The 26,071-nt window shown below is 36.2% G+C and overlaps 1 protein-coding gene and 1 long non-coding RNA gene across 2 annotated transcripts; one reads left to right on the top strand and one right to left on the bottom strand.

Moving 5' to 3' along the window:
- Positions 1-10,132: 10,132 nt before the first annotated feature.
- Positions 10,133-11,116, bottom strand: LOC132066188 (uncharacterized). The gene has a single exon (XM_059459554.1). The coding sequence runs from the start codon at positions 11,114-11,116 to the stop codon at positions 10,133-10,135; it is 984 nt and encodes a 327-aa protein (XP_059315537.1).
- Positions 11,117-13,680: 2,564 nt separating this feature from the next.
- On the top strand, positions 13,681-20,825 carry LOC132057073 (uncharacterized). The gene is made up of 3 exons (XR_009415066.1): positions 13,681-13,853; positions 13,963-14,075; positions 20,291-20,825. It is a non-coding gene; the product is annotated as an uncharacterized LOC132057073 (long non-coding RNA).
- Positions 20,826-26,071: the final 5,246 nt, after the last annotated feature.

Raw genomic sequence — 26,071 nt, 5'->3', positions numbered from 1 at the left:
GGCCGCAGGTGTAGATAGACGAGACGAGGATCTTTCATCGTAGGCTACCTTCAGGTACTGGTCTTATGTGGTGGATCCACTTCTTCTTGGAGTATATAACTTGTGCTAAGGGTATGTCGGGGGCCCTGTCCTGACCGTATACTTTAGTCATGTTCATAGAGGCTTTGCAGACACTTCCTGTATACAACTTAGTTATATTATGCCGATTGTTATGTTGGCGTCATGGGTCCATTGTACATATATTTATGCATGATATTATGTTCATATTTAGCCTTTAGCCTTATTTTTACCATTCGAGACATGAAGGATGCGAGTTATAAGTTGGTTCGCTCGGTTTCCGTAGGGTACTGGGTGCCAGGTGCCAGTCACGCCTTATTAAGGGTGGGGTGTGAAACATTCCTAGACTCGAGTGGAGGGGTACTCCTAGCCCCGCTCTGAAGAAAATCATTTCTTTCCTTCAGACGAAGAAATTGGTCAATAAGGAATATTTAGCTTATCTGGCTCACGTGCTTGACACTACTATTGCATCTCCACCCCTTGAGTCTATTCCTATTGTGAGTGAGTTCGCGGAGGTATTCCCGGCGAATTTGCTCAGTATGCGACCCGATCGCGATATTAACTTCTGTATTAACTTGGATCCAGGCACTCGCCCTATTTCTATTCTACCATATCTGATGGCACCAACTGAGTTGAGAGAGCTTAAGGAGCAGTTGCAGGATTTATTAAGCAAGGGGTTCATTAGATTGAATGTCCCTTATTGCGGTGCTTCTGTGTTACTTGTCAAGAAGAAGGATAGATCCATGAGGATGTGTATTGGTTATTGCCAGTTGAACAAGGTCACTATTTGGAACAAGTGTTCTATGCCTCGTATTGATGATTTATTTGATCAGCTTCAGGGTGCTTCAGTGTTTTCGAAGACTGACTTACTATCCTCAGGATCAGGGCTTTGGATATTCCGAAGACAGCCTTTCGGATGAGATATGGACATTATGAGTTTCTGATGATGTCATTTAGTCTTACCAATGTCCTGACTGCATTTATGACTCTAATGAATGGAATCTTTAGGCCATTTCTTGATTCCTTTGTGATTGTGTTTATTGATCATATCTTGGTATATTCCAAGAGTAGAGAGTAGCATGCATCTTCGCACTGTACTAAGGTTGTTGAAGAAGAATAGCATGTTTGCTAAGTTTTTTGAAGTGCGAGTTTTGGTTGGAGTCTATGGCGTTCTTGGGCCACATTATGTCTAAGGATGGGATCATGGTGGATCCTCAGAAGATTAAGGCTGTGAGAAATTGGGCGAGGCCTACTGTGATCGAGATCCATAGTTTTGTGGGTTTGGCCAGCTACTACCGTCGATTCTTGAAGGGTTTTGCTTTTATTACTTCGTCGTTGACCAGATTGACTCAGAAGGATGTTCCCTTTCAGTGGTTCGAGGATTTTGAGGAGAGTTTTCAAAAGCTCAAGACTCTTTTGACTTCAACATTGATTCTAGCATTACCCGTGGAGGGTGAGGATTTCGCGGTCTATTGTGATACATCCTGTTTGGGTTTGGATCTTTGCGTTGATGCAAGAAGATAGAGTTATAAACTATGCTTCTTGTCAATTGAAGATCCATGAGAAAAATTACCCTACTCATGATTTGGAGTTATTGGCCCTGGTCTTTGTTTTGAAGATTTGGATGCATTAATTTTATGGTGTCCATTGTGAGGTTTTCACCGATCATCGTAGCCTTCAGCATTTGTTTACCCAGAAAGATCTAATCCCAGGCAGCGCCGATGGATGGAGCTCTTGAAGGACTATGACATCGCTATTTTATATCACCTAAGGAAAGCCAATGTTGTTGCTGACGCCTTAAGTCGCCAGGTAGTGAGTATGGGGAGTTTAACTCGATTAATTATTTTCGAGCGCCCGTTGGCGATGGAGGTTCAGACTCTGGCCAACAGTTTTGTTCGTCCTGATATTTCAGCCCAGGCAGAGTTTTGGCTTGTGTTGGGGCGAGGTCTTCCTTATTAGATCAGATCAGGACTCATTAGTTTGAGGATGCTCAGTTGAGCAAGATTCAAGATAGGGTTCTGAAGGGTGAGGCCAAGGAGGCCATGATTGATTCTGAGGACATTTTATGGATTAAGGGGCGCTTGTACGTTCCTCGTGTTGGTGATTTGATTTAGTTGATCTTGACTGAGGCTCACAGCTCTCGATATTCCATTCATCCGAGGGTGACTAAGATGTATTGCGCTTTGAGGCAACACTATTAGTGGCATCGAATGAAGAGGGATATAGCCGATTTCGTGGCTAAATGTGGTAATTGTCAGCAAGTTAAGTATGAGCACCAGTGACCTAGTGGTGTACTTCAGTGGATGCCCATTCCCCAGTGGAAGTGAGAGAGGATTGCTATGGATTTTGTTGTGGGTCTCCCAAAGACCCTGGGTAAGTTTGACTCGATTTGGGTGATAGTTGATCGGTTGACTAAGTCCGCTCATTTTATTCCTGTTTAGATTTCTTATACCGTGAAGAAGTTAGACAAGTTGTACATTTGTGATATTATGAGATTGCATGGGGTTTCTATTTCTATCGTAGCTGATCGGTGTACTGTATTCACTTCCCGTTTCTGGATAGCTTTTTAAGAGAAGTTGGGTGCCCGATTGGATCTTAATACAGCTTTCTACCCCCACACCGATGGGCAGTCTGAGCGGACCATTCAGGTGATCGAAGATATGTTGAGAGCTTGCGCTACTGATTTGGTGGTCATTGGGATCATCACTTGCCTTCGGTAGAGTTTGCGTACAATAATAGTTTCCACTAGAGTATTGACATGACGCCTTTTGAGGCTTTGTATGGTAGGAGATGTAGATCTCTGGTTGGCTGGTTTGATACTTTTGAGGTTTGACCTTGGGGTACGGAGCTGTTGAGAGAGTTTCTTGAGAGAGTGAGGATGATTCAGGCTAAGCTTTTGGCAACTCAGAGTCGACAGAAGATGTATGTGAACCAGAAGGTCCGAGATTTAGAGTTCACTGTTGGTCACTAGGATCTATTGAAGATCTCACCCATGAAGGTTGTTGTGAGGTTTAGGAAGAGAGGCAAGTTGAGTCCGAGGTATATTAGGCCTTTTGAGATTGTTGATCGTATGGGCAATGTTGCTTATGAGTTGGCCTAACCGCCACGCTTGGCGGGAGTTCATCCGATTATTCATATGTCTATGCTGAAGAAGTACATGCCGATGGTTCTTATATTGTTCGTTGGGACTTGATATTACTTGATGAGAATTTGGCCTATTAGGAGGAGCCTAATGCGATTTTGGATAGGCAGGTTCGAAAGTTGAGGTCGAATGAGATTGCTTCTGTGAAGGTGCAATGGAAGCATCGTCCCATTGAGGAGGTTACCTGGAAGACTGAGTCTGATATGCGTAGCCGATATCCCCAGTTGTTCGCTGATTCAGGTACTTCTCCGTTCTTTTCCCTTTTTCATTCGAGGGCGAGCGATGGTTCAATTGGTATCTGATGTAACATCCAGCTTGGTCGTTATAGTATTTTTGGCATTTTGACCCTTCCCCGAGCTTGGTTAGCTCACTTTTGACCCAAAAGGACCGTTGACACGCTTCTCGAGGTGTTCAGGGTTGATTTTGGCACAAATTTAGGATATGCAAAGATTCTTGACAGTTATACATTTTTAGTCATACTCAAAGACTATGTATAAGGTTCATTGAAGATTAAAGCAACAAGTCTAGAGTTCAGGTTGACTTAGATTCAGAAAAGTATAGACAAATGGCTATTCTCAGGTGACTTATTCAGCAGGACTATTTTAGACTCAACATAGACTCAAAACAAGGCAATGTCATTGTATATGAATCCCTTTTCCACAAACAGAAGCATTTAACAAATTCAAAGACCCATACCATATTCAACACAGGTGACTAGCTTGAGACAACATGTTTAACTCAGTTTTAGGCATATACACTAGGTTCTAATGTCAACAATATCAAGATCCAAACCTAAAGCATATTTATCAGACTATCCTATAACCAACTTAAACATTTTAAAGCCAAACAATATACAATAGCTTCTTCCATGATATTAAACCAAGCTCAGAATGCTTAAGTCCCATTTTTTCTAACTCTTAAATATACATGATTTTGTCATAGTTCAAATACACTATCTATAGTCATCACTAATAAAATTTTAAGCTTATTCTAAATTTAGACAAGGACCTCTCTTATTCACATTATAGTATATATTAGATTTACTAAGTAATCAACAAGACAGACCTTATGCTGACCTTTAATAGCTTGTTATCTATTCAACTAAGCATTTGATCCAACTAATCATGTACCAGTCAACTAATGCAATAAAAATATTGGAAATGATCCTGTAATTAGATCACATGAATTATTTAAGAGCATGAACTAAGTCTGACAGAGCAGTAGTACTTAAACGTGGTCTAACTCAAGCTAAAGGTATAACAAAGCTGGGCTAATGACATGATCAATATTAAATTACCAACTAAACAACACAGTAGGGCTGAACCATAGCCAATGCTAAGAAGCTCACACACCTAAACATGCTTTAAACTACTAACAAACATAACTAAAAAAGAATGGCAATTAACACACATAAGCATATATCAAACTAGAAACTAACATAGCTATACCAACAATTCAGCACATATAAGTAGGAAGCAAACAAGAAATGCTGAAAATAATTGAAAAGGAGGAAGATCACCTCTTGTATGCGCAGCCTATTGTCGAGATTTCAACTTGCAAGATCTTTTGCTTCCTTCTCGAACTCAGCCACACACAAAAGAATAACAAACTTTAAAACATAGACTAAATCAAAAAATTAAAGGTTCAGAATTGCCAAAACCCTAGGAATTTCAATTTTTTAATGTGCAAGTGATATTTTTCATTTGCTGGCCTCAAACAATGTGATTTGGGGGTTCTATTTATAGAACCCCAAAATCTCAAAACCCTAATGTCGATTTTGATGTGGGACTATGCAATTTTTCAGAATTGCTTGCCCTCAAAACCAATTTAACGTTTGAGATTCAGTGAACAAGCAGATAAGTGGTCAGATTTGACTAAGAAATTAATCAATCCTTTTGGTTCCTCATGAACCAATGATAATCGAGAATTCAAATTCGAGTAACAATAAGAAAATTCAGTCCTTTGATCGTTGATTTGCAGAAGAAAATATAAAAAAATGAAGCAATACCTTGTTTGGTTGAAACTTGGTGGAGAGAGGGGGTTAGCATTAAATTCTTCCCCCAATTGACCATGCTAAGGTTGAAAAAAATGACATGCACCTGAAATGTTACCATTTCAGGCAACGATGACTCAAGAAAGAGGAGAGAGGGTGGGGCAGCTAGGGTTTCTCCTTAAGGAGAAACCCTTCTCTCGCACGTAAGGGGTCATTTGGCGTTGTGATTAAAAAAATGAAAAGGGTAAGGGGATATTACCCCTTTAGTTGCGGACTTGGGCCGGGTCAATTCCTTAATGGATTGGGCCGGACTGAAAATCAAAGAAGAGGGAGGGGTGGCATATATACGCGCGCATATACATGATATACATGTATATTCGTGTATTTGCATGTATAAATGTGCAAAGACTTGCCACAGTTTTAATAAAATGGCCACAATTAAGCGAGTCAATTAATTTAAACCCGTTAATTTTGGTCAAACACAATTAATTAATCATCTAAACAAACTGACAAACATGGCTAATTATGCAATTGGACGTAAGTAGCAAATATAGCCTTAGCCTTAACTTTAAACCATGAAATTGGTTATTTCAATTATGGTCCTAATTTTGACAAATCAAACAATTAAAAGGCTAATTTTGCAACACTGACCTTAATTGACTTAAGCCATGAATTTGGCTATTTCAATTAAGGCCAGCTTTAAACTTAGCCAAGCAATTAAAGGCTACTTTTGCAATGATGACCTCAATTGATTTAAACCATGAATTTGGCTATTTCAATTAAGGCCAAAATTAACCAACAATTGATTATTTCAATTGTGGCCCCCAATTAACCATTTAGTGAGAAATTTATGAAATTAGCCATAATTAAGTACTCGAGTGATTATTATCAATTCAAGAAACTGCACAAAAATGCAAAAATTTAAGAATTGAAGTGTTTAAATGATTAATTAAATATTAATCAGATTTCTTGAATTAAACGGAGTAAAATGCATGCTAATTGATTTTCTGACAATTTTAACAATTAAATAAATAATTGTTTTAAATTATCTTCTTGATTAAATTTACCAAACACTCCATATTAGTTGTAAAAATGTAAATTGATTTCTAAATGATTTATAATATTATCGAAGTTATTTTGCCAAATGAAATGGAAAATATTATCTAAATAATTTTATACAATCTTTTTTTTTGGTAACAATATGTAAATTTTACCATACAAAACAAAACTAATTACACTTAAGGAGCACCTGATATACTCATCAGACCTCAGTGTCTAGTTACAAAGTCTCTCGATAAGATTCTCACATTTCCGAGCCTTCCTAGTTCCTCTCAACATTAGTAATCTTTCTCCAATTACAATTTTCATTTGTTGTACTACAAAATTTATATTAACAGTGTGGCCTCTAAAAATTTTCCTGTTCCTAGCTGTCCATATATAGTAAACTAATGCTCCTATAACAGCTGCTATTGTTTCCTTCTTGAAACTGGTCCAATGCTTCCGCTTGATCTCCTGCAAGCTTCCATTTATTTTGATCCAATTACCCACTGCATTCCATATTTCCACTGCCCATGGACAATCCAGGAACAAGTGGTTACTGTCTTCTGGCTGCTTCATGTCACATAATATACATTCATCAGATTCACAGTTCAGTCCCATACTTATCAGTCCTCTTCTGGTTAACAATCTACCTTGAGCAACGAACCATAAGATGAATCTGTTCTTTGGTCGCGCAGTACCTTACTCCATATAAGTGCACTTGCCTCTAAAACAGTTCCAGTTCCTACCATGGCCTGATAGCTTTTAGAAATAGAATACTTGCCATTGCTGGTAAGGGCATACTTATTTGCAATATACCAGTTCTGCATTCCCAACTTTATCTTATTCAGTCTTTTCCAGTACCAACTACAATCATTAGGAGCTATATAATCCCAGAAACAATCTGTATCTTTCATATATATTCCATGGATCCATTTGACCCATAGCAGTTCCTTGTCATTCAAAAATACTCAAATCAGTTTCCCAACAGCATCCATATTCCAGGTTCTACAGCATTTGATATTTAATCCTCGTTTTTTTGGTTGGCATATCTTTTTCCATGCTACTAATGCTAATTTCCTCTTTTCTTCTGAACCACCCCATAGAAAGGTTCTGCATTGTCTATCGACTTCCTTCACTATACTCTGAGGCAAGAAAAGAGCATAGAGTTTATTACTTGTAATTTGCCAGCATAAGACAGATGCCTAGTTGAGATGCATCTTATCTTGGTAGTTATATTCAAACATAGTTGTTGTCAGTCAATCTTATTCCATTTCTCAGTCAATCTTATTCCATTTCTTTGGAGATAGTGGGAGCCCAAGGTACCTCATAGGAAAGGATCCTATAGAGAATCCTGTTATTCCAAGCAGTCTATCTTTTCATAGAAGCAGTGATCCCAGCTATATATAAACTGGATTTATCAGTGTTAGCCTCCAACCTAGTTACTTTAGAAAGATATTTCAATGCTTCCATGATTCTCTTAATAGATTTCTCATTTCCTTTGCAAAAGATCATGAGATCATCAGCAAGGGTCAGATGGGTGAGTTTCAGTTCTTTACACATGGGGTGATACCTGAAGTCAGGCAGTTGACTCATTTTCCTCAAAATTCTAGCCAAGTAATCCATGATTAGCACAAATAGAATAGGGGAGATTGGGTGTCCTTGCCTCAAGCCTCTCCTTCCTTCAAAATATCCCCATCCTTCTCCATTTACTTTAACAGAGAATCTTGTAGTAGTTACACGTACGTACCATGATCAACTTAGCAAAATTTTCAGGGAAGCCATAGCCTACAAGCATTTCATGAATGAATTCCTATTTGACCATGTCATAGGCCTTTCTCAAATCAACCTTCATTAGACATCTAGCAGATGAGTTCTGTCTATTATAGTGCCTTAGTATGTCATGACACATTAAAACATTGTGGATTAATGATCTAGGTTTCACAAATGCAGCTTGTGTGTCACTGACTAGACTAGGCAGCACAGTAGTTAGTCTCACACATAATGTTTTGGATATGCATTTAAATAGTACATTGCAGCATGAAATGGGCCTGTATTGGCTAGCATGTTCAGGATTGGTTACCTTTGGGATCAAAGATATCATGGTAGCATTCAATTGCTTCAGCATTTTCCTATTCTGCATGAATTCCAAAATAACATCGCATATGTCTTCCCCTATAACATTCCAAGTAGCCTTGTAAAAGCCACTCCCATATCCATCCGACCCTAGGCTTTTATTTTCATTAATGCTAAACATTACCTCTCTAACATCTTTTGCAGTATAAGGCTGGACCAATTGGTACTTCTATTCCTCTGTGAGTTGAGCCCCTTGCGAAAATATGTCATCAGATGCTTTGCTTCTAACCCCTCCATTCTCACCAAGTAATTTTTTGTAATACTTCAAAAACACATCAGCTATAAAATCAGGGTCAGTCTGCTATTGATTATCTTCATCTATGATCTGAGTGGTTGACTGCATTAGTTTCTTTTATTTCAATACTGAGAAGAAGTACCTTGAATTATCGTCACCTAACCTGATCCATGTAGCCTTACTTCTTTATAATAATAGGGACTCAACCAGGAATGATGATTGTTTAAATTTAGCTCATTGCTCATTTTCTTCCATTTGCAGACTCATATCAGTGGGATCTAGCTGCAACAGACCCTGAATTCTACACAAATCAGCTCTATCTAAGTTTGCCTAGTTTAAGACATTGCTGAACTCTTGCTTATGTAATTGTTTCAAACTACACTTCAATTTCTTCAGTTTCCTTACTATCCTATACATCTTACATCCAGTTTCATCTTTTGCCCACTCTCTTACTACCATATCTTTGAAGTCTGGATGAGTACTTTAGATGTTGCAGTATTTAAATGCCCTCTTCTTCTTTGGTTTTTCCTCAATCAGTGTGATCACAAGTGGACAGTGGTCACTCACACCTTCAGGAAGTGCTTTAACCACACAATGTGGCACGTTGTCAAACCAATCACCATTTGACAGTACCCAATCTATCTTAGAGAAGATCCTATCTGCCCTTTGTTTATCATTCCAAGTAAACTGGCAACCTGTATTAGGAAGTTCAGCTATAGCACAATCTTTTATACACTTCTGAAAATCGCATTACTTCAGCAACAGTGACAGGATTTCCCCCATTTCTATCTTCAGGGTGAAGAATAGAATCGAAGTCACCCAGAATAAGCCATGGTTCCTGACACCCTTGGCTTTCATGATTCAAATATTCCCACAGCATCTTCCTCTTCTCCTTTAAGTTGAAAGCATACACAAATGTGACCAAGAACTTGACTTGCAGGGGTATGAATTTGACAGAGCAAGTGATTGCTTGAGCAGACTCATTTCTTACATTTACTTCATACCAGTCGTGCCCCTCCAAATTACCCAGATCCTTCCATTATAGCGGGAACCATGATTAGTTCTTGTTTCCCAACCCCCAAACATAGTATTAGCAATAGTTTGCACTTTATTGACTTTCACCTTAGTTTCCAGTAACCCAACCAGACCTACATCTAACTCATTGCAGAGGAGTTTCACTTCCTTCTGCTTATTGAGGCGACTTAGGCCTCTCACATTCCAACTTAATATTTAACCATCCCATACAGGGGTTTTCTGGCCACCTGTCCCTTTCTCTGGACTCTGCTGAATACTTTTTCCATCCTTCCCCACCTCTAGGGGTTGAAACGCATTAGTCACATGTATTACTTCAGTACTTGTACTAGCTTGCCTCACCACAGCTAGTTTTTGTGGCTGTTGCTAGCCAGTGCCTGTTTACCATTACCATGACCCTTTGGCTTCTCTTGAGACCTGGTAGTTTTTGTATTACTAGGTCCATGGTGTGCCTTTGCGCAGGGCTTTTGTTGTCTTTGTCGGGCTATCATGACAAAGATCACCTTTCGCCAGTGTCTGGTACTTCATTTATCCTCTCATCTTGTTTCCCCCATTCCTCTTGCCTTTCAACAGGTTTATTTACTTTGTTCTTCCTATATGTATCTTCAGCATGCCCATATTTTTTGCACACCTTACAGATGGTTGGTTGCCAATCATAGATCACTCTTTGCTCTATCAAATTACCTTTTTCATTCAAGAAAGAGACAGTTGTTGGTAATGCAGCTCCAATTCGTACCTCCACTAGTAGCTTCAAACCAATCTTCTTCTCAGTGCTTTTGTCAACCATCAAAGGTTTTCGAATGAGACTCCCTATTTTGCCGAGCCCTTTAGCACTCCAATACTTGAAATCTAGTCCAGGCAATTTAACCCATATAGGAACAGAGAATAATTCTTCTCTAGAGAATTCCATGTCTGGATTCCAGGCCTTCACAATGAATGGCTTACTATCAAAGTGGTATATTCCACCTTGTATGACTTCCTGTTTCCGATCTTCAGCATCAAATCTAACCAAAACAATACCATTTTTCATCATTACTATCTTGTTTATACCCAATTTTCCCCACAACCTTTGTATAAATCCATTCAGCACAGAGAAAGGTGGGTGGGCACTTAATACATAACACACCACAGAATTCTTCCAGTATTCCACCTCTGAACTAATATCCTTATCCTTAATTTCAACTATTAATTGATCACCCTTATTAGTCGGTGGTACATATTCTAGTTTCAATCCAGTATTAGTGATTTTTGCTATATCAAAATTGTCCCAAACAGATCTTTTAGTTACACTACAGGTTACAGATTCGGGTTCCAAGACATTACCAGATGTTGCTTCTGCATTCTCGACCTCTGCTGCCCAGGATGGACTATTACCCTCTACCGAATCATTGATAAGGTTATTCCAAGATGCCAATTTCTCCTTTGCCGAAGGACAATTAGTTGGCCTTGGAATTTCCCCTATCACAGTACCTTGTACTTCCATCTCTACTCGACTTGGACTCGCTCTCTCACTTGTTGACCCTGATGTTACTCCAACAGCTGCAGTTACGACAGATTGACCTAACACTGGCAATTGTGTTGTCTTCGTTCCCAGATCTGTGCGATTGTTACATTTCGCACCTTTTTTTGAGCCAAGATCGAACCTTGGTAATTAGATTACTGTCGTCTGTGTTTCAAGGGGTATTTCTGGTGGAATCGAAGGTTTGAGTCTCCTACCAATGGTATGGCGCACGTTATGTTAACTGCATCGGGAGAGCTCAAAGTTTGCCATCCTTTTTTATACAATCATTTCAATCTTGTAGAAAATACACATTTTACTTCGTTTGATATCTAATGACTCTAGGTAATTAAAAAAAATTATGGGAGGTCAAAAATTAGGTGTCAACAGTGTCATACAAATCACCGTTCATGTCCTTGCTTGGCACTTCCAAAATTACTTTCTTCCTACTTTCTCTTAATGTATTTACCATATAACTTGAGTATACTTAGCGAGAAAATGAGAAGATGGTCCCTTAAATTGTGTGAATAAGTTCAAAATAGTCCTTAAAGTATGCTTTAAACAATTTTGGTCCTTTAATTTTGACAATAGTTAACACTTTTGGTTTCCGTCAAATATTTAACAAACTCCGTATGCTAGATTTGACAGCAACTGTGGAAACAAAAGATTTAATAAATAACATTTGGAAATTTTCATCAAATCCTAGACATTGAAACACATACAACTACACTAAACATGAAAAAATAGATTAAAAATAGCAGAAATTACACATAAAAAACTACACCATACTTTAAAAAGAGATCAAAGTTAGCACAAACTACGAGAAATGCACCCCATTCTTTTCCACAGTTTCTGTCAAATCTAACCGATGAAATTTGTTTAACATTTCACAGAGACCAAAATTGTTCAAAGTATGTTCCAGGAGCTATTTTAAACCTACTCCCAAACATAAGGGACCATTTCTGTCATTTCCTTTATAATTAGCAAATCAGTTTAACTTCTTAAATATCTTAAACATCAAACTAGCCTAGAAGTAGAATAAAACCTTGTGCATAAACCCTGTGATCTTCTTTTCAAAAAAATACGATCTTGAAAATGGCAAATCAAAAATCAAGTAGGCCACGAATTCTCGAAGCATTACCTCTTTTAGTTATCATACTAATCGCTGCTCATGTCCTCACTTTGGTACTACCAAAATTACTTTCTCCCTATTCTCTCTTAATGTTTTCCAATTTACCATGTAACTTGAAGTATAATTAGCGAGAAAATGACAAGATGGTTTCAAAGTTTGGGAGTAGGTTCAAAATAATCCCTAAAGTATGCTCTAAATAGTTTTGGTCCTTTAAGTTTGATAACGCTATTGGTCTCCGTCAAATATTTGACAAACTCCATCTACTAGATTTGACAACTATGGAAATAAACGATTTAATAAAAATATAAGGAAAGTGTCATAAACACAAAAAATTTACTAAAAATAGCAGAACTTACACATAAAAAACTACACTAAACTCTAACAAGAGACAATAAATAGCACAAACAACGAGAAATATAAAAGTGAGTTCCTGTTAAATTTTTTTCTTTCTTCACAGTTTTCGTCAAATCTAATAGATTTTACAGAGACTAAAACTGTTCGGAGCATAATTTGGGGACTACTTTAAACCTACTCCCAAACATAAGAGATCATTTTAGTCATTTCCCCTATAATTAGCAAATCGCCTTTTAACTTCTTAAATATCATCTTAAACATAAAAAAGCATAGAAGTAGAAAAAACCTTCTGATCCTCTTCTCAAAAAATAAAAAATCTTAAAAATGACGAATTAACAACAAGAATCAAGTAGGCCATGGATTCTCGAAGCGTTACCTCTTCTAGTTGTCATACTAATTGTTGCGCATGTCCTCGCTTTGGTATTCTCAAAATTACTTATTCTCAAAATTAATTTCTCCCTATTCTCTCTTAATGTATTCTAATTTACCATATAACTTGAAGTATAATGATAGACAAAATGTCAAAAATGCCCCCTTAAGTTTGGAAGTAGGTTCAAAATAGTGCCTAAAGTATGCTCTAAATAGTTTTAGTCCTTTAATTTTGACAAAAGTTAAAATTGTCGGTTCCGTCAAATATTTAATCGTTCGAGATTTGATAGCAATTGTTGAAACAAAAGATTTAATTAGAAAAATTAGGAAAGTTCTATCAACAATTGTACTAGACACACACAAAAAAAAAAAAAAAAAAAGATCAAAATTAGCTGAAATTACACGTAAAAAACTACACCAAACTCTATAAAGAGGCAAAAAGTTAACAGAAACTGCGAGAAAATGTACTCCAAATACGAGTTCCTGCTAAATCTTTTTCCTTCCACATTTTCCGTCAAATCTAAAAGATGGAATTTGTTAAAAATTTTACAAAAAACAAAACTGTTCGAGCATACTTTAGGAACCATCTTAAACGTACTCCTAAACATAAGGGACCATGTTTGTCATTTTCCTTTATAATTAGCAAATCAGTTTTTCTTAAATATCATCTTAAACAAAAAAAAAAAAAAAAAAAGAAGCTTATAGAAGTAGAATAAAACCTTGTGCATAAACCTTGTGATCTATCATTTCAAAAAATACAAAATCTTGAAAATGGCAAATCCACAACAAGAATCAAATAGGCCATGGATTCTTGAAGCATTACCTCTTCTAGTAGTCATACTAATCGCTGCTCATGTACTCGCTTTGGTATTTCCAAAATTACTTTTCCCTACTCTGTGTGTGTGTGTTTTTTTTTTTTTAATATATATATTTTTTTTTAATAATGTTGAGTTATTTTACTGAATTTGTTGTGTAGGTGTATTGGATTTACAGGCTAGCTACTGAGAAACAGTCACAGAGAAGTAAAAAGCACTAACAATGTAGATAGATTGGATTTAATTTTGGTTCAGTTTGTAGGAAAAATGCAAGGTACAAAACCTAGTATTTCTTTTGTCTTTTTATTTTGTATTTTAAGTTTATGCAACTTACAATTTGTTCCTTTGAAATTTGAATTTGAGTTCTTGAAATTATAAAAAGGGTAATTTCTTGTTGAATCTGTGTCCTATCAGTTGGAATTTTGTGCATGAGAGACCATAGAGTGAGCTGTTAATTTGTTAGGATAAATGGTGCTTGTATTTTTTTCCAGTGTTTTTTTTTTGGGCTGATCATATGATTCTTGATGGCCCAATTTTGTTAGGGGTTTCTTTTTCCTTTTTCTTTTCAGTTTTTTTTTTCCTTTTCGCTTCAGCTTGTAGGAAAATGCATAGTGCAAAACCCTCGTATATCCTTTTTTTTTTTTTTTTTTGTTCTTTTGTTCTTTTTTCGTCGTTAAGTTTATGAAAGTTGCAATTTGTTTATTTGGAATTGGAATTTCTCAAGAATTTGAGTTCTTGAGAGTATGAGAGGGTAATTTGTTGTTGAATGCGTGTCCTATAAGTCGGAAGTTGTGCATGAGAGATCACACAGCTAAGTTACTCGGACTCTTCAAAAGTGTTGCCGCACCCGTGTCGGATCCTCCAAAAATACACTACTTTTGAAGGATTTGACATGCACCCGACAACATTTTAGGAGAGTCCGAGTAACATAGTCACACAGTGAACTGTGAATTTTGCTGTTAATTTGTTGGGATAAGTGGTGCTTGTTTTTTATTTTCAGTGTTCTTTTTTCTTTTTTATATGTTTCATGATGGCCCAATATTAGGGGTTTTGTGGGTGTTGCTTTCTTTGAGTTGGAGTTGCCATATTGATTGTGCTTCAGCTTGTAGGAAAAATGCAAGGTATAAACCTTAGTATTTCTTGTTTTTGTTCTCTTTTCTTTTTTCGCTGTTAACTTTATGAAACTTACGATTTGTTCTTTAGAATTTGAATTACTCAAGAATTTGACTTCTTGAGAGTATACGAGGGTAATTTCTTGTTGAATCTGTGTCCTGTTCACACCATTATTAGTCGAAACTTTGGGTGTGTTCGGTACAAAGGTGTTTTCTAGGAAAATATGGGGTTCTTATTTTCTTGTGTTTGGAACGTAAGCAAAAAATATTATCTTAAAAGCATTTGTATACAAGTTAGACAAATTATATGGGAGGTGGGGGTGGAGGTGTGGGGTGAAGATGAGGTGAGTTGGAGGGTGGGGTGGACACAATCATGTGGAATGCCATTTGTGCAACTTGTTTTCCCTGCTAACACTAAGGAAGTCATTTTTCTCATTGTTTTTTTTTTTTTTTTTTTTTTTTGTGTGTGTGTGTGTGTGTTTTTGTTTGGCTGATCATATGATTCTTGATAGCTCAACTTTATTGACCCCTCACCCATATTAGGGGTTTTGCTTTCTTTGAATTGGGGTGCCCATATTGCATATTGCTTAATGTCTAAGATGGCTGCAAATGTGAATGGATTTTTATAGGAGTCATGGGTAGATTCAATTCATCTTTTCTTTTGCCATTGAGCTTCTTTAAGAGGCACATTTGTTCAAAGTAAAAAATAGACTAAGCATTGCGGAAATTTTAAGAATAGGTAGCATGCACAAAGTTGCCATTCACTTTTGTTCTAGTTTTTTTTTTTTTTTTTTTTTGTGTTTTTTGGTAAGGTTCACTTTTGTTCTAGTAAATTCACTATCATTATGGTTGATACATACAAATAACGAGTGAGCCGACTTTACGGTAGGAAATACAATTTTAGTAAAGAGGCTTGAATCTATTCCACCGCAAACGACCGAATATACCACTCCAGGATCTTCCGTTGTTTTTGTTGTTATTACTCTCACCTCTCACTACGCCACCTCAGTAGCTGGAACTCCCTAACCTTTCCTATCTATCTTTAGAAGTAGGGCGAATGTGTGACGAATGAATAAAGAGGTATCACAGGCACTGGCACAGAATCCCTTTAGAGCACAATATATAGATGATTGGGTGAACTTAAATCAAAATACTTTCGCTTCTCCTGTCAGTTATATCCTATAAAGAAATAGAAGGATTTTATTCATTAAAGAAATAGCAATGCTGAACTGGGCTACAAGGTAGCAATTTCCTATTAAAAAAACAAAGAAGCAGTTGAAGGGAACCAACTCTAGGGGGGAGCTTATTTTGGTGAACTTACATATCAAATCTTTTGAAGTGATAATTTAGTTAAATAAGGTAATTGGATTCAATTTTTCTTAAGGAAATGAGGTTGGGGGACAGTCCGTTACATCTTCTTAGGAGCTAAGGGTGAAAAGCTTCTCTAAGAGTCAGTGGCGGATTCAGGATTTTCACTCAGGGTATTCGGAAAAATAATTGAACCTAAATATACACTGTAATATATGTTCAGAGTGTTCAAAAGTTAATATATGTACATAAACACATAAAATTTACCTAAATATACACTTTGTAATTTTTTGTCAGGGATGTTCGGGTGAACACCCTGGGCTCTTGGTACATCCGCCCCTGCTAAGAGTGAAAGCCTTTTTCTCTTTTGATGCGGCTTCATACTGAGCTTGGAAGCCACGGAATTGTATGAAGAATGTTGTTGAACTTACTGGAAAGTGAATGCTTCATTGCTTAAAGCTCTGGAGTGATGGAAAGCATGAGCTTATCACTTATCATGAGTGGAGTGATGTGACTTAGAGTGGCGCAAAATAATTTTTGAGCAAGAATTACTCGCTTTATGTTTTTCTTTTCTTTGGGAATTTGATTTGTAAAATGGAAATAATTGATGGTTGTTTAGAGGTGGTAGATATTCTTATAATTGATGGTGTTAAGAAGTGCAACCATCTGTGTAAGAATCTTGAACTCTAAATACCAGTATTGATGTAGCATCAAAAGGAAGGAGGTCGAACGAGGAGAAGGAATCAACTCATAAAACCAATTTATCAAATAATGCGTATTCATCAAAGTGCAAGGAGGGTCCTCTTTATATGCAGGGGACCTTGCACAAGGTAGAATTCTAAAACAATAGGAACTTTATCTCTAAATAAGAGATGAAAATAAAATCAAAGATAAGATAAAGATAGATAGTATCAATCTTATATTTATTTTGCTAATGATAAATATAAGATCTACTCTAAAAAGATAATAACCTCAACTAATAAGATAAATACTAAAATCCTACAAATCATTTGTGATGTACATCAGTTGATTTCAACTGTTCTTTTGTAAGGAATTCTGGTGATTAGTGGTACATATATGGTATCATGTGTCTGAAGTTATGATCTTCTGCCAAACTCAATGATTCATTTCCTTTCTTTGTAATAATTTCTCAGAGACTTACCCGCAAATGATAAAAGAATCTTAAAAGCTTTGCAAGTCTGGTGGATTTCTGGTGCATTTGGTAGGGACAAAACAACATACCCAGTGTAATCCCATCGGTGCATTTGGTAGGGAATGTAGAGCAAAAATTTCTTTAGAGCATTTCATTCCTCCAGTAGTGTTTAAGATGGGGTAGTTCTAAAAGTTAGGTGTTCTGGTGATTTCCAGTGAGATTGCTGAGCACTCTATACTTGAGAACATCATGTCTTAGTGTCTGTTTTTTCCCTTTACTAAGTACGTCTCTCAGAAATCCTTCTGACTGTTAGCAGAACTAGTAGCGGGCTTAGATGGTTTGATGGAATTATCCGGGATTAAGTGAAGAAGACAATACATTTATATATTGTGGTTTGAAATTTCATGCTTATATAATAGAAAGATGGACAGTTTTGTATTTATCTAGGAATTATTGGTGAATTCCTCTGAAGGTGGTTATGCTTAAGAAAAGTCGTGATCTAGGATTTGCTGGGATGTCATTTGAATTCCCAGCTAAAGAGCCAAAAGCTAGTGGTCATATTTTGCCTTCTTATTTTTGTGGGGTGGGGGTTGAAATTTGTATGATTGTTATAGCGATGATTGTTAGAAAAACTTGACGTAAGGACTGAACCGTCCAAGAGTATCAACTATCAGCATGTTAGTGAAACTTCCGAACATGAGATAATGAAGAATGAAGATTAAAAGATATGTAACATCCTACTCTCTCCGTTCCAGTTTATGCAATCCTATTTCCTTTTTAATAATAGTCTGTTCCAAAAATATAACGGCCCCTTTCTAAAGTAGAAACCAATTTAATGTAAACTTCTCATTTTTCCCTCAATGACAAGCTTTTATATCCACACAATGTGATAAGACATGTTTAAGACACGTTTCAAAAGTCTTACAGCCACAAAAATATTATGGATTGCTTAAACCTCAAGTTTCAAAAGTGTTCCCTTCTTTCTTAATTTCGTGCCCAATCAAACATGTTTACATAAAATGAAATGGAGGGAGCAATAAACAAAGACTAACTTAATCCAACATCAAATAAATGCTACTACTTCTGATTGTGGAACTATTTGTATCCCATATTGGGTACATAAGCAACCAAGGACTTTTATCAAGGTGTTTGGATTCCACCTATTCCCTAAATATTGTGGATCGGATGCTCAAATTCTTTCACCTAATGTCAACACTAACTCCACTCGTAAATCCACATAAATGTGCGAACCCCATGTAGATAAGGGTGTTGAACTACATAATGTCTCACATCAGGAATAAGAGCATTCAGAAGAGTTTACAAAGGTTTTGAGCTACTCAACTCATTGTCTTAAGGTTTTGAGTTAAATGTTCAAATTCTTCCCTTTTTGTAGAGGAAAAAACAAAGAAATAAATGAATCCCCTCTCCAGTTGTTTTAGCGGAAGTGTCCTGAATTCAATCCTTGTTGTCACCTAGTGAAAAAATATTTACATGCGCTTGGCCCAAGAGAAAAGAATTAGACTCATGTGAGGTAGGGTGTTGCAGACATAAAGTAAATCCCTCCTCTGTCAATTTAAGCTTTTAAATAATACGGTTCACACATTTCAACAACTCTCAGATGGAATAATCACATTTCTGGATAATCTCCACTAATCTGAAAAGTAAAGCGAGTTTGTTACGACATGTGCAAGTTTTTATGGCATACCCTACTCTTATTTATCTCTGTCATTGATACTCTACTCTTATGTATCGTTGTCATTGATAATAAATAACAAATCAAATTTGTTATTTTTAGGGGGGTTGGGGGCATGTAACAGTATTGCTTTGTTAGAAAATTTAAATTGAAAAAATAGAAAAGATTGGGAGAAGAGAAACAAGAAAGAAAGCTGTTTTACTTTCTCTTGCTATGAGAAGAAACCAACAACATCTCACCCACCCCGAGCAGCATGAGCGTCCATCACCATTGTGTTGTATGAAAGTTGTTGAGTAGCATAGAAAGGAATGACGGTGTGGATTTGGTTGAGGATGAGAGGCTGAAGCCTGAAGGTAGGACGAAGGTTGGCTGATTACTTTTTCTTTTGATCAAGTAAACGTATTTTCATTCATAAACATGGCCAAAATCTGGCCCTATACAAGGGGTATGACAAAAACTGGAGAATCTACAAAAGGAAATAATTCTCGACGAACTCCACCCAATCTTCCATACAACTGGGAACTCCAAGGGTGCACCAAAAGAAAATAAGTGATTTGGAGGATACTCAATTAAGAAAAACTCGACTCTACCCCCTCAAAAACTTTGGCTGATTACTGAACATTGATTCTTTAGAATTCTATGCAAAAGGCAACTAAAGGTGATAGGTGTGTATTGATAACCAAAACTAGGGGCTTGTGCCCACCAATAGAAAGTACTAGTTATAAGTAGGGCTTGAAAGTTATAACTCTAATTTACCCTATTGTGGGTCTATCATTTTCCATTTTCACAGAAATTTTTAATCTTTTAATTGTAACCACTTCTTTCTGACATGCTTTGCATCTACACCATCTATTGTTTGATGATAACTGATTATGTTCTTTTATTCAGTGATGTTATAAAATAATGAATGGTCATATTTATGGTTGTTCAGGTTGATTTTTTATTTCTTTGAGGAGCTATATCTTTATTCTTCACTTAGATGCATTTCTATTCTATATCATGTTCCCTATCTGTCAAGATCAAAGTTATCAGCTGACCGCATATCTATTACCAATTCTATCGTGTATTGCATCATTGCGGTAGAATATTTATCTGAATGTTCGGGTATTCAGTGTCAAATACATGTCATTCATGCATTATGCATATATTCCTCTTTTACTTCTCAGCTTTTTGTTTTTTCATTTTCACCTTCTGATGACTGAGAATTTCTTTTTCTTTGTTAGGGATTCATTCTAAACATTTCAGACGCAAGCTTTACACTCAAGGCTTTGGTGATTAGTCAGCCCTCTTTGCCTGAGCATACATGTGTCCCTTTTTCTCCGTGAACTTGTGTGTGATTATGCTGGAAAAGTCTGGCATTTGTTACATGTTAATGGATTTTAATTGCTTGCCATTGTTGATAAACTTCTTCATTCTTCTGTTACACCAGTGTTGTGAATTTCTACCCCAAGTTTGTAATTCTTCTGTAGGATCTGCATCAATTATCCTCTTTGGATGTGTTCTGTTTGTCACAAGTTTAGCTAGAGCCTCTTATACAGTTGTAGTTTCTTATGCATAGTAAACTCTGAGTCATACTTATAAATATGGTCTAGTATGAAAATTGCTACAGATATTTTGGGGTGTAATTGGCTGTTTGATTAGTTAAAGTGGCTGATGTGGCAGAAATGGTTTTCTTCAAAGACGGTCAATCAAAACTTTCAAAATGTAGGTCATACTTTAGTCCATTTTAATCTGTGAAATGATTGTTTTTTCCTTTCCCCCCTTCATATAAATACTAATAAGGGAATACGAGAGACTTGTGCTACTAATAACGAAGATACTACAGTTCATACTTGTGATACTGTTGTTTGTTTTTTGAGTCTTGGTTATTGAGAGGTCCTATTGGGACGAAAATACATTGATAGCATTTTTTTTTTCCCACAAAGGAGAGAGGCAGACTACAAGAATACCAAAGTTTTTTGAAAAAATGATTTTCTCTTGACAGACAAATTTTTTGTTAAGGACTTGCTTTTTGTAAAAAGGAAAGACTTATTTCATTGATGGGTTCAGTAGTTTCATCTTTTTGAATCCTTTGATAAGAAAATGAATTTTGGGCTTAACGCAATTTCAAATTATTTCTCAAGAATATGTGACGGCCATTCTACTACTCATGTGGGATCCCCTCCCCCGCAACCCCCATATGCCTAGGCTTACCATAATAAGAACATGGATAGTTTTGACCAAAAGGTAGCACCATGAAACCCAAACTACCCTTCATGAAATTTGACTTCTATAACCCTCCCTTAATAATTGGATTGAAACCACATATTTTAATTGAAGGTCAAATATGCTTAGTTGAATAACACAAGTACTAAATGATAGCGTTAAGGAAAACTAAAGGTGACAACCCTTAAAAAATTTATCAGTAAATTTCACTTAGACACTTGAATTATGACGTGTTTTATTAAGCACACATAATAAAGTATTTTTATTAGACACTTTCAGTTCGAATTTTAAAATTATTTTTGTGCGTGTTCTCAAATATCCATTATGTAGATAAGTTAATTACTTAAAATATGTCACATCTTTCAATTGTACTCATTCGCTTCAATAAGTCGTAAAATCCCAGGTGTCTTTTTAATTGAGATTGATGTATATAATTAATAAATTAACTGCCTAATAGATGTTTGAGAGCACGCACATAAGTTTTTCAAAATTTTGAACCGAAAGTGTCTAATAGGAATAATTTATCGTGTTCTTCAAGGCTAATTTAATGTTTATAGTTAATTAATCTACAAATAAAATTTGCTAACAAATTTAAGGGGCTGTCAATGTACTAATCCAAACCCAAATGACAAGAAGAACGAAAAGTTGATGTTGTTACCACAAAAAGTAAAACGTATAAAAGAAGAGAACAAACAAATTCAATAACAGGAAATTAAAATAGGAAAGTAAAAAAAGAGATAGGAGCTAGACACAAGGTATGAAATAATGGACAATAATTGAATGGATAAAGATTTAATTACCTTCTATTAGGGTTCAAGAACAAGCACCTAGACTATTTGAATCCTCGAGAAAGCTCGTTCTTTCAAATTCAAGAACAAAGCAAACACGACAACAACAGGTCCGCCCACACTCTCCAAAGTCATCACAATATTCATTACTATTTATAGCAAGTAGCTCCTACTTACAAAAAACCAATGTTACTGAAACTATAGCTACAGACCGTAAGTAGATCTTGTTTTGCAAATTCCCCACTTGAATATCCACTAGCCTGCTGTAGGTTAAATAAGTGCCCTGCATATCATAACAAATAAAAATTTGATACTAGTTGTTAGGATAAATAAACATATTCGTATCAGGAATTTTTATCACAAGGCTTTTATTTGCGTTGTGCAATTGATCTTATTCAATATCTCCATGTAGGAGTAAAATTATATCATGATCATAGTCATAGAAAAATTTATAAATGCATCAATTGCTAAAGATATGGTACCTCAAGACCAAAGAATTCTATAAGTTTCTCATTTCAATTTCCTTTAGCAAATAATCTATTGCATTTGAAAAGTATTCAAGAGTTTCAATAATATTCAAGCCATCGACTTGCATAACAATATGACAAGTTCTAATTTCCATAATGACGTAAGGGTAACAAAATCATTTTGTATCCTTCGTGAAAGAATATTCATTAGGCTGATTAGATCGTATTCGCCTTGCTTGATTTAATCCATATAAGGATTATGAATAAATATCTCGAACATGTATATGAGGCATTTGAAATCATTCTGGGATTTTCATATGAATACTGTCAAGTGAATCATATAGGCGGTGACATCTTTTGGTTTCTGAACTGCCGGTCTAATAAGCTTTACGCTTACATAGATTCATCATGTTACTTGACCAATTATTTTTTCGTCATCATGCTATAATAGACAGAGAATTCAGATCCTGACAATCTTTGGTAGTATTGCACGCTATATTATATAAAAAATATTATCGATGATATATCATTTGTATCGGTTCGCAATGGGACATAACTTATTAAGATCCATTCACTTTTATTACTTTCAGGTACCTAAACCTCTCGTGAGATTTCATGAAGTGTTATGTCGTAGACTCTTCAAGAGCACATTGTTTCCTTATTGTCAACATTTTGATCATTTGCTCCTCTCCTTTTTCAAGAATTATTGCATTTGGAATCGATTGATCATCAGGCTTCATGCATGTTGTAGTCTCTGTCCTTCACAGACATTAATTTTACTATGATCATTTTACAGCTGAAACATGAAATCTTCTGAATGAGGATCATACTAATGATCATTCACAACGTATTTCTTAGTTGCTTATTCTCTCCATTTATGTTAGAAAAACTAACATATATTTCCAATATTCTTTGGGGAATCCATCTTTAGGCGTCGTGGTAAATTAATTAATCATATGCTGTACATCAAAAGTTATTAGATGGAAAATATTTGGTTACTAAACATGAACCAATTGTGAGGAAAAATTATAACTACCTCCTTCCCATTTTTAAGTGTCTTAATTTGACCAGACACAAAGTTTAAGGAATAAATAAGACTTTTGAATCTTGTGGTCCTAAATTAAATATGTATACTCATGTAGTGTACTAAAATGTCCTTTGAATCTTGTGGTTTTAAACTTGCCATGTAGGATGTTTGAATTGTCAATTTACTAAATATATACCTAGGCGCTCTTTTTGGGACAGACCAAAAAGAAAAGTAAGACACTTAAATTGAGAGTATAATTTATTGATCTGATGCATACAGGTGTTGCTATATGCGATATATCATATGTCATACCAACACATGAAGCTTTATTCTCATAAGCAATGGTTTAGCTATTTATCGGCGGCATTCAACGTCAAACCAACTTGAGTACAAGTCAGGATTATCAAGATGAATTGTCTTGATTGCATAATCTGAAAATTGTGCTCTTAGCTCAATTATTTTGAGCAAGCAATTTTATGCGTGCTAAATTGCGGGTTGACAATAAACGCACATGTGAACATGTAATAGATGTATCTATTTACGATATTACATGGAAGGTGAATGGGCCTATGTTCACCTTTGATATGTTCCAGAATTTAGGAGGTTTAGGCTCAACATTAGCCGGTCTAATGAACTTATCATGCGAATAAAAAACATAAGAGAATCGTAAATGTTGAATACTCAAATTCCACATCATATTTAAATTACGATGGTCAAAATGGGCATGCCAAACTGTTAATATTATCGGTACTAGTAAACTTCTAGTTTATGACATGTGCTATTTGTTTTAGTAAACTTCTGGTTTACTATGAGATGTCCTATATCAATAAACTCTTGGTTTACTGTGACATGTGATTTATCATGCTTATATTTGTATACAAATTGGGTAATCTTTCACATAAATATTTCTTACCCCTAGTAATTTGAAGATACTCAATCTTACAACCTTTTGTAATCACAATATGATAACCATTTTTATCAATAAACTTTTTATCAATAAACTTCAAGTTTACTAAAATATACGTTTCAATCATAATAACTTTGTATAGTATGATATATGATGAACGTCATAATAATAGATAAACTGTTTTTCAATTTATTTCTCATAATCAGATATTGTTCGAACACTGTTGATATCATGATATTTGTAGACAAATAGTTAGCTTTTCTGAAGGTCAAATATTGTTTTAGACACTACTGGTATCAAAAACAAATTTGCTAGACATTACTAGTGTAATGAAATAAACAGTAACAACACATATATTTAAGTACAAGTCAAAATTTATAAATGACGAAAAGTAAACATTAAGTTCTAAACTTCAGTATTTCAAACATGTCATTCAAGGAGATTTTTCATTAACATCTGAATATTTTTGTATCAAAAGTGACAACCAAATAATTATTACAACATCATTCAAGATAAAATATATTAATTTGTTATTTCTAGGAGGTAGATTGTTGTCTTTTTTTCATTCACTTGGGAGAATGAAACATGATTATTTGAATGTGCTTGATATACAATGTTCGTCAATAACTCATTATTTCGCTCAAGCACAAGGAGACATTGTTTCATATATATTTCAAATTTTCTGCTTCAGCAGAAATTTTTTAAGTTTTACTAGTTCAGGAATAAAGTTCAAAGTATTGTCATATTATGAGTAAAGTTAAAAAATTTACCACTGAAGAGAACCAACGAGCCCACCAACAAAATGCCGAATCCTATCAGGCTCAGTAGGAATCAAAGGAGCTGAATAGTGGGCCAGATACAAATAGTGAGTCATATAGGCCTCCACAGACAATCCCCTCTGCTGAAGATGTAGAAACTCTTCCCTACGCGCCTCTCTCAAAGCCCGGAGCACATACTTTTCAAGAAAGGCCCGGTAGAACTGAGTCTAAGTCAGGGGAGGAGAGCCCTCAGGTCTGCAAGCAACAAAATACCTCCACCAAGTTTTCACGTCTCCGCGAAATTGGTGGGACACATAGTCAACTCCATGGGACTCTACGATCCCCATCCTATGTAACAAATCATGCATATCCAAGATGAACTCATAAGCGTCCTCTCCAAAAGTACCCGAGAACCTTGGCGGCTCCAACTTCCTAAACCTCCCAACTAGATCCTGATCAGTTAAGGTCATAACAGGCCCGCCATGAGTCTAAGATCATCCCCCAGGGATAGCACTGCAACAATCCGGGGAGCCATAGCTGCAGCGGGGTATGCTACTCGAATAGGTCTCTGCTTAGGGGTCTGCGCCCCAACTCTAGTCTGTGAGCCTCTGCCCGGAGTAGTAACACTAGTGGCAGCCTGCTGGATGAAGAAGAACACGAGCCATAGTATCCTGCATAGTCCGCTCTGAAGTGATCTCAGGCTATACCCGTGTTGGGGCCACATCATCCTCGGTGGCTTGGTCTCGAACCTGCTGACTCTCTGTCTCTGGAGAAGGAGATCTCTCGCACCGCTGCCCTAAGGCAGGAACCCTCCCCCGGCGGCGCCCGCGGCCTGCTCCCCCAGCCCCCCCG

The sequence above is a fragment of the Lycium ferocissimum genome, chromosome 1, assembly GCF_029784015.1.
Source record: "Lycium ferocissimum isolate CSIRO_LF1 chromosome 1, AGI_CSIRO_Lferr_CH_V1, whole genome shotgun sequence".
Taxonomy (NCBI): domain Eukaryota; kingdom Viridiplantae; phylum Streptophyta; class Magnoliopsida; order Solanales; family Solanaceae; genus Lycium; species Lycium ferocissimum.
This window is presented reverse-complemented; position numbering and strand designations above follow the sequence as displayed.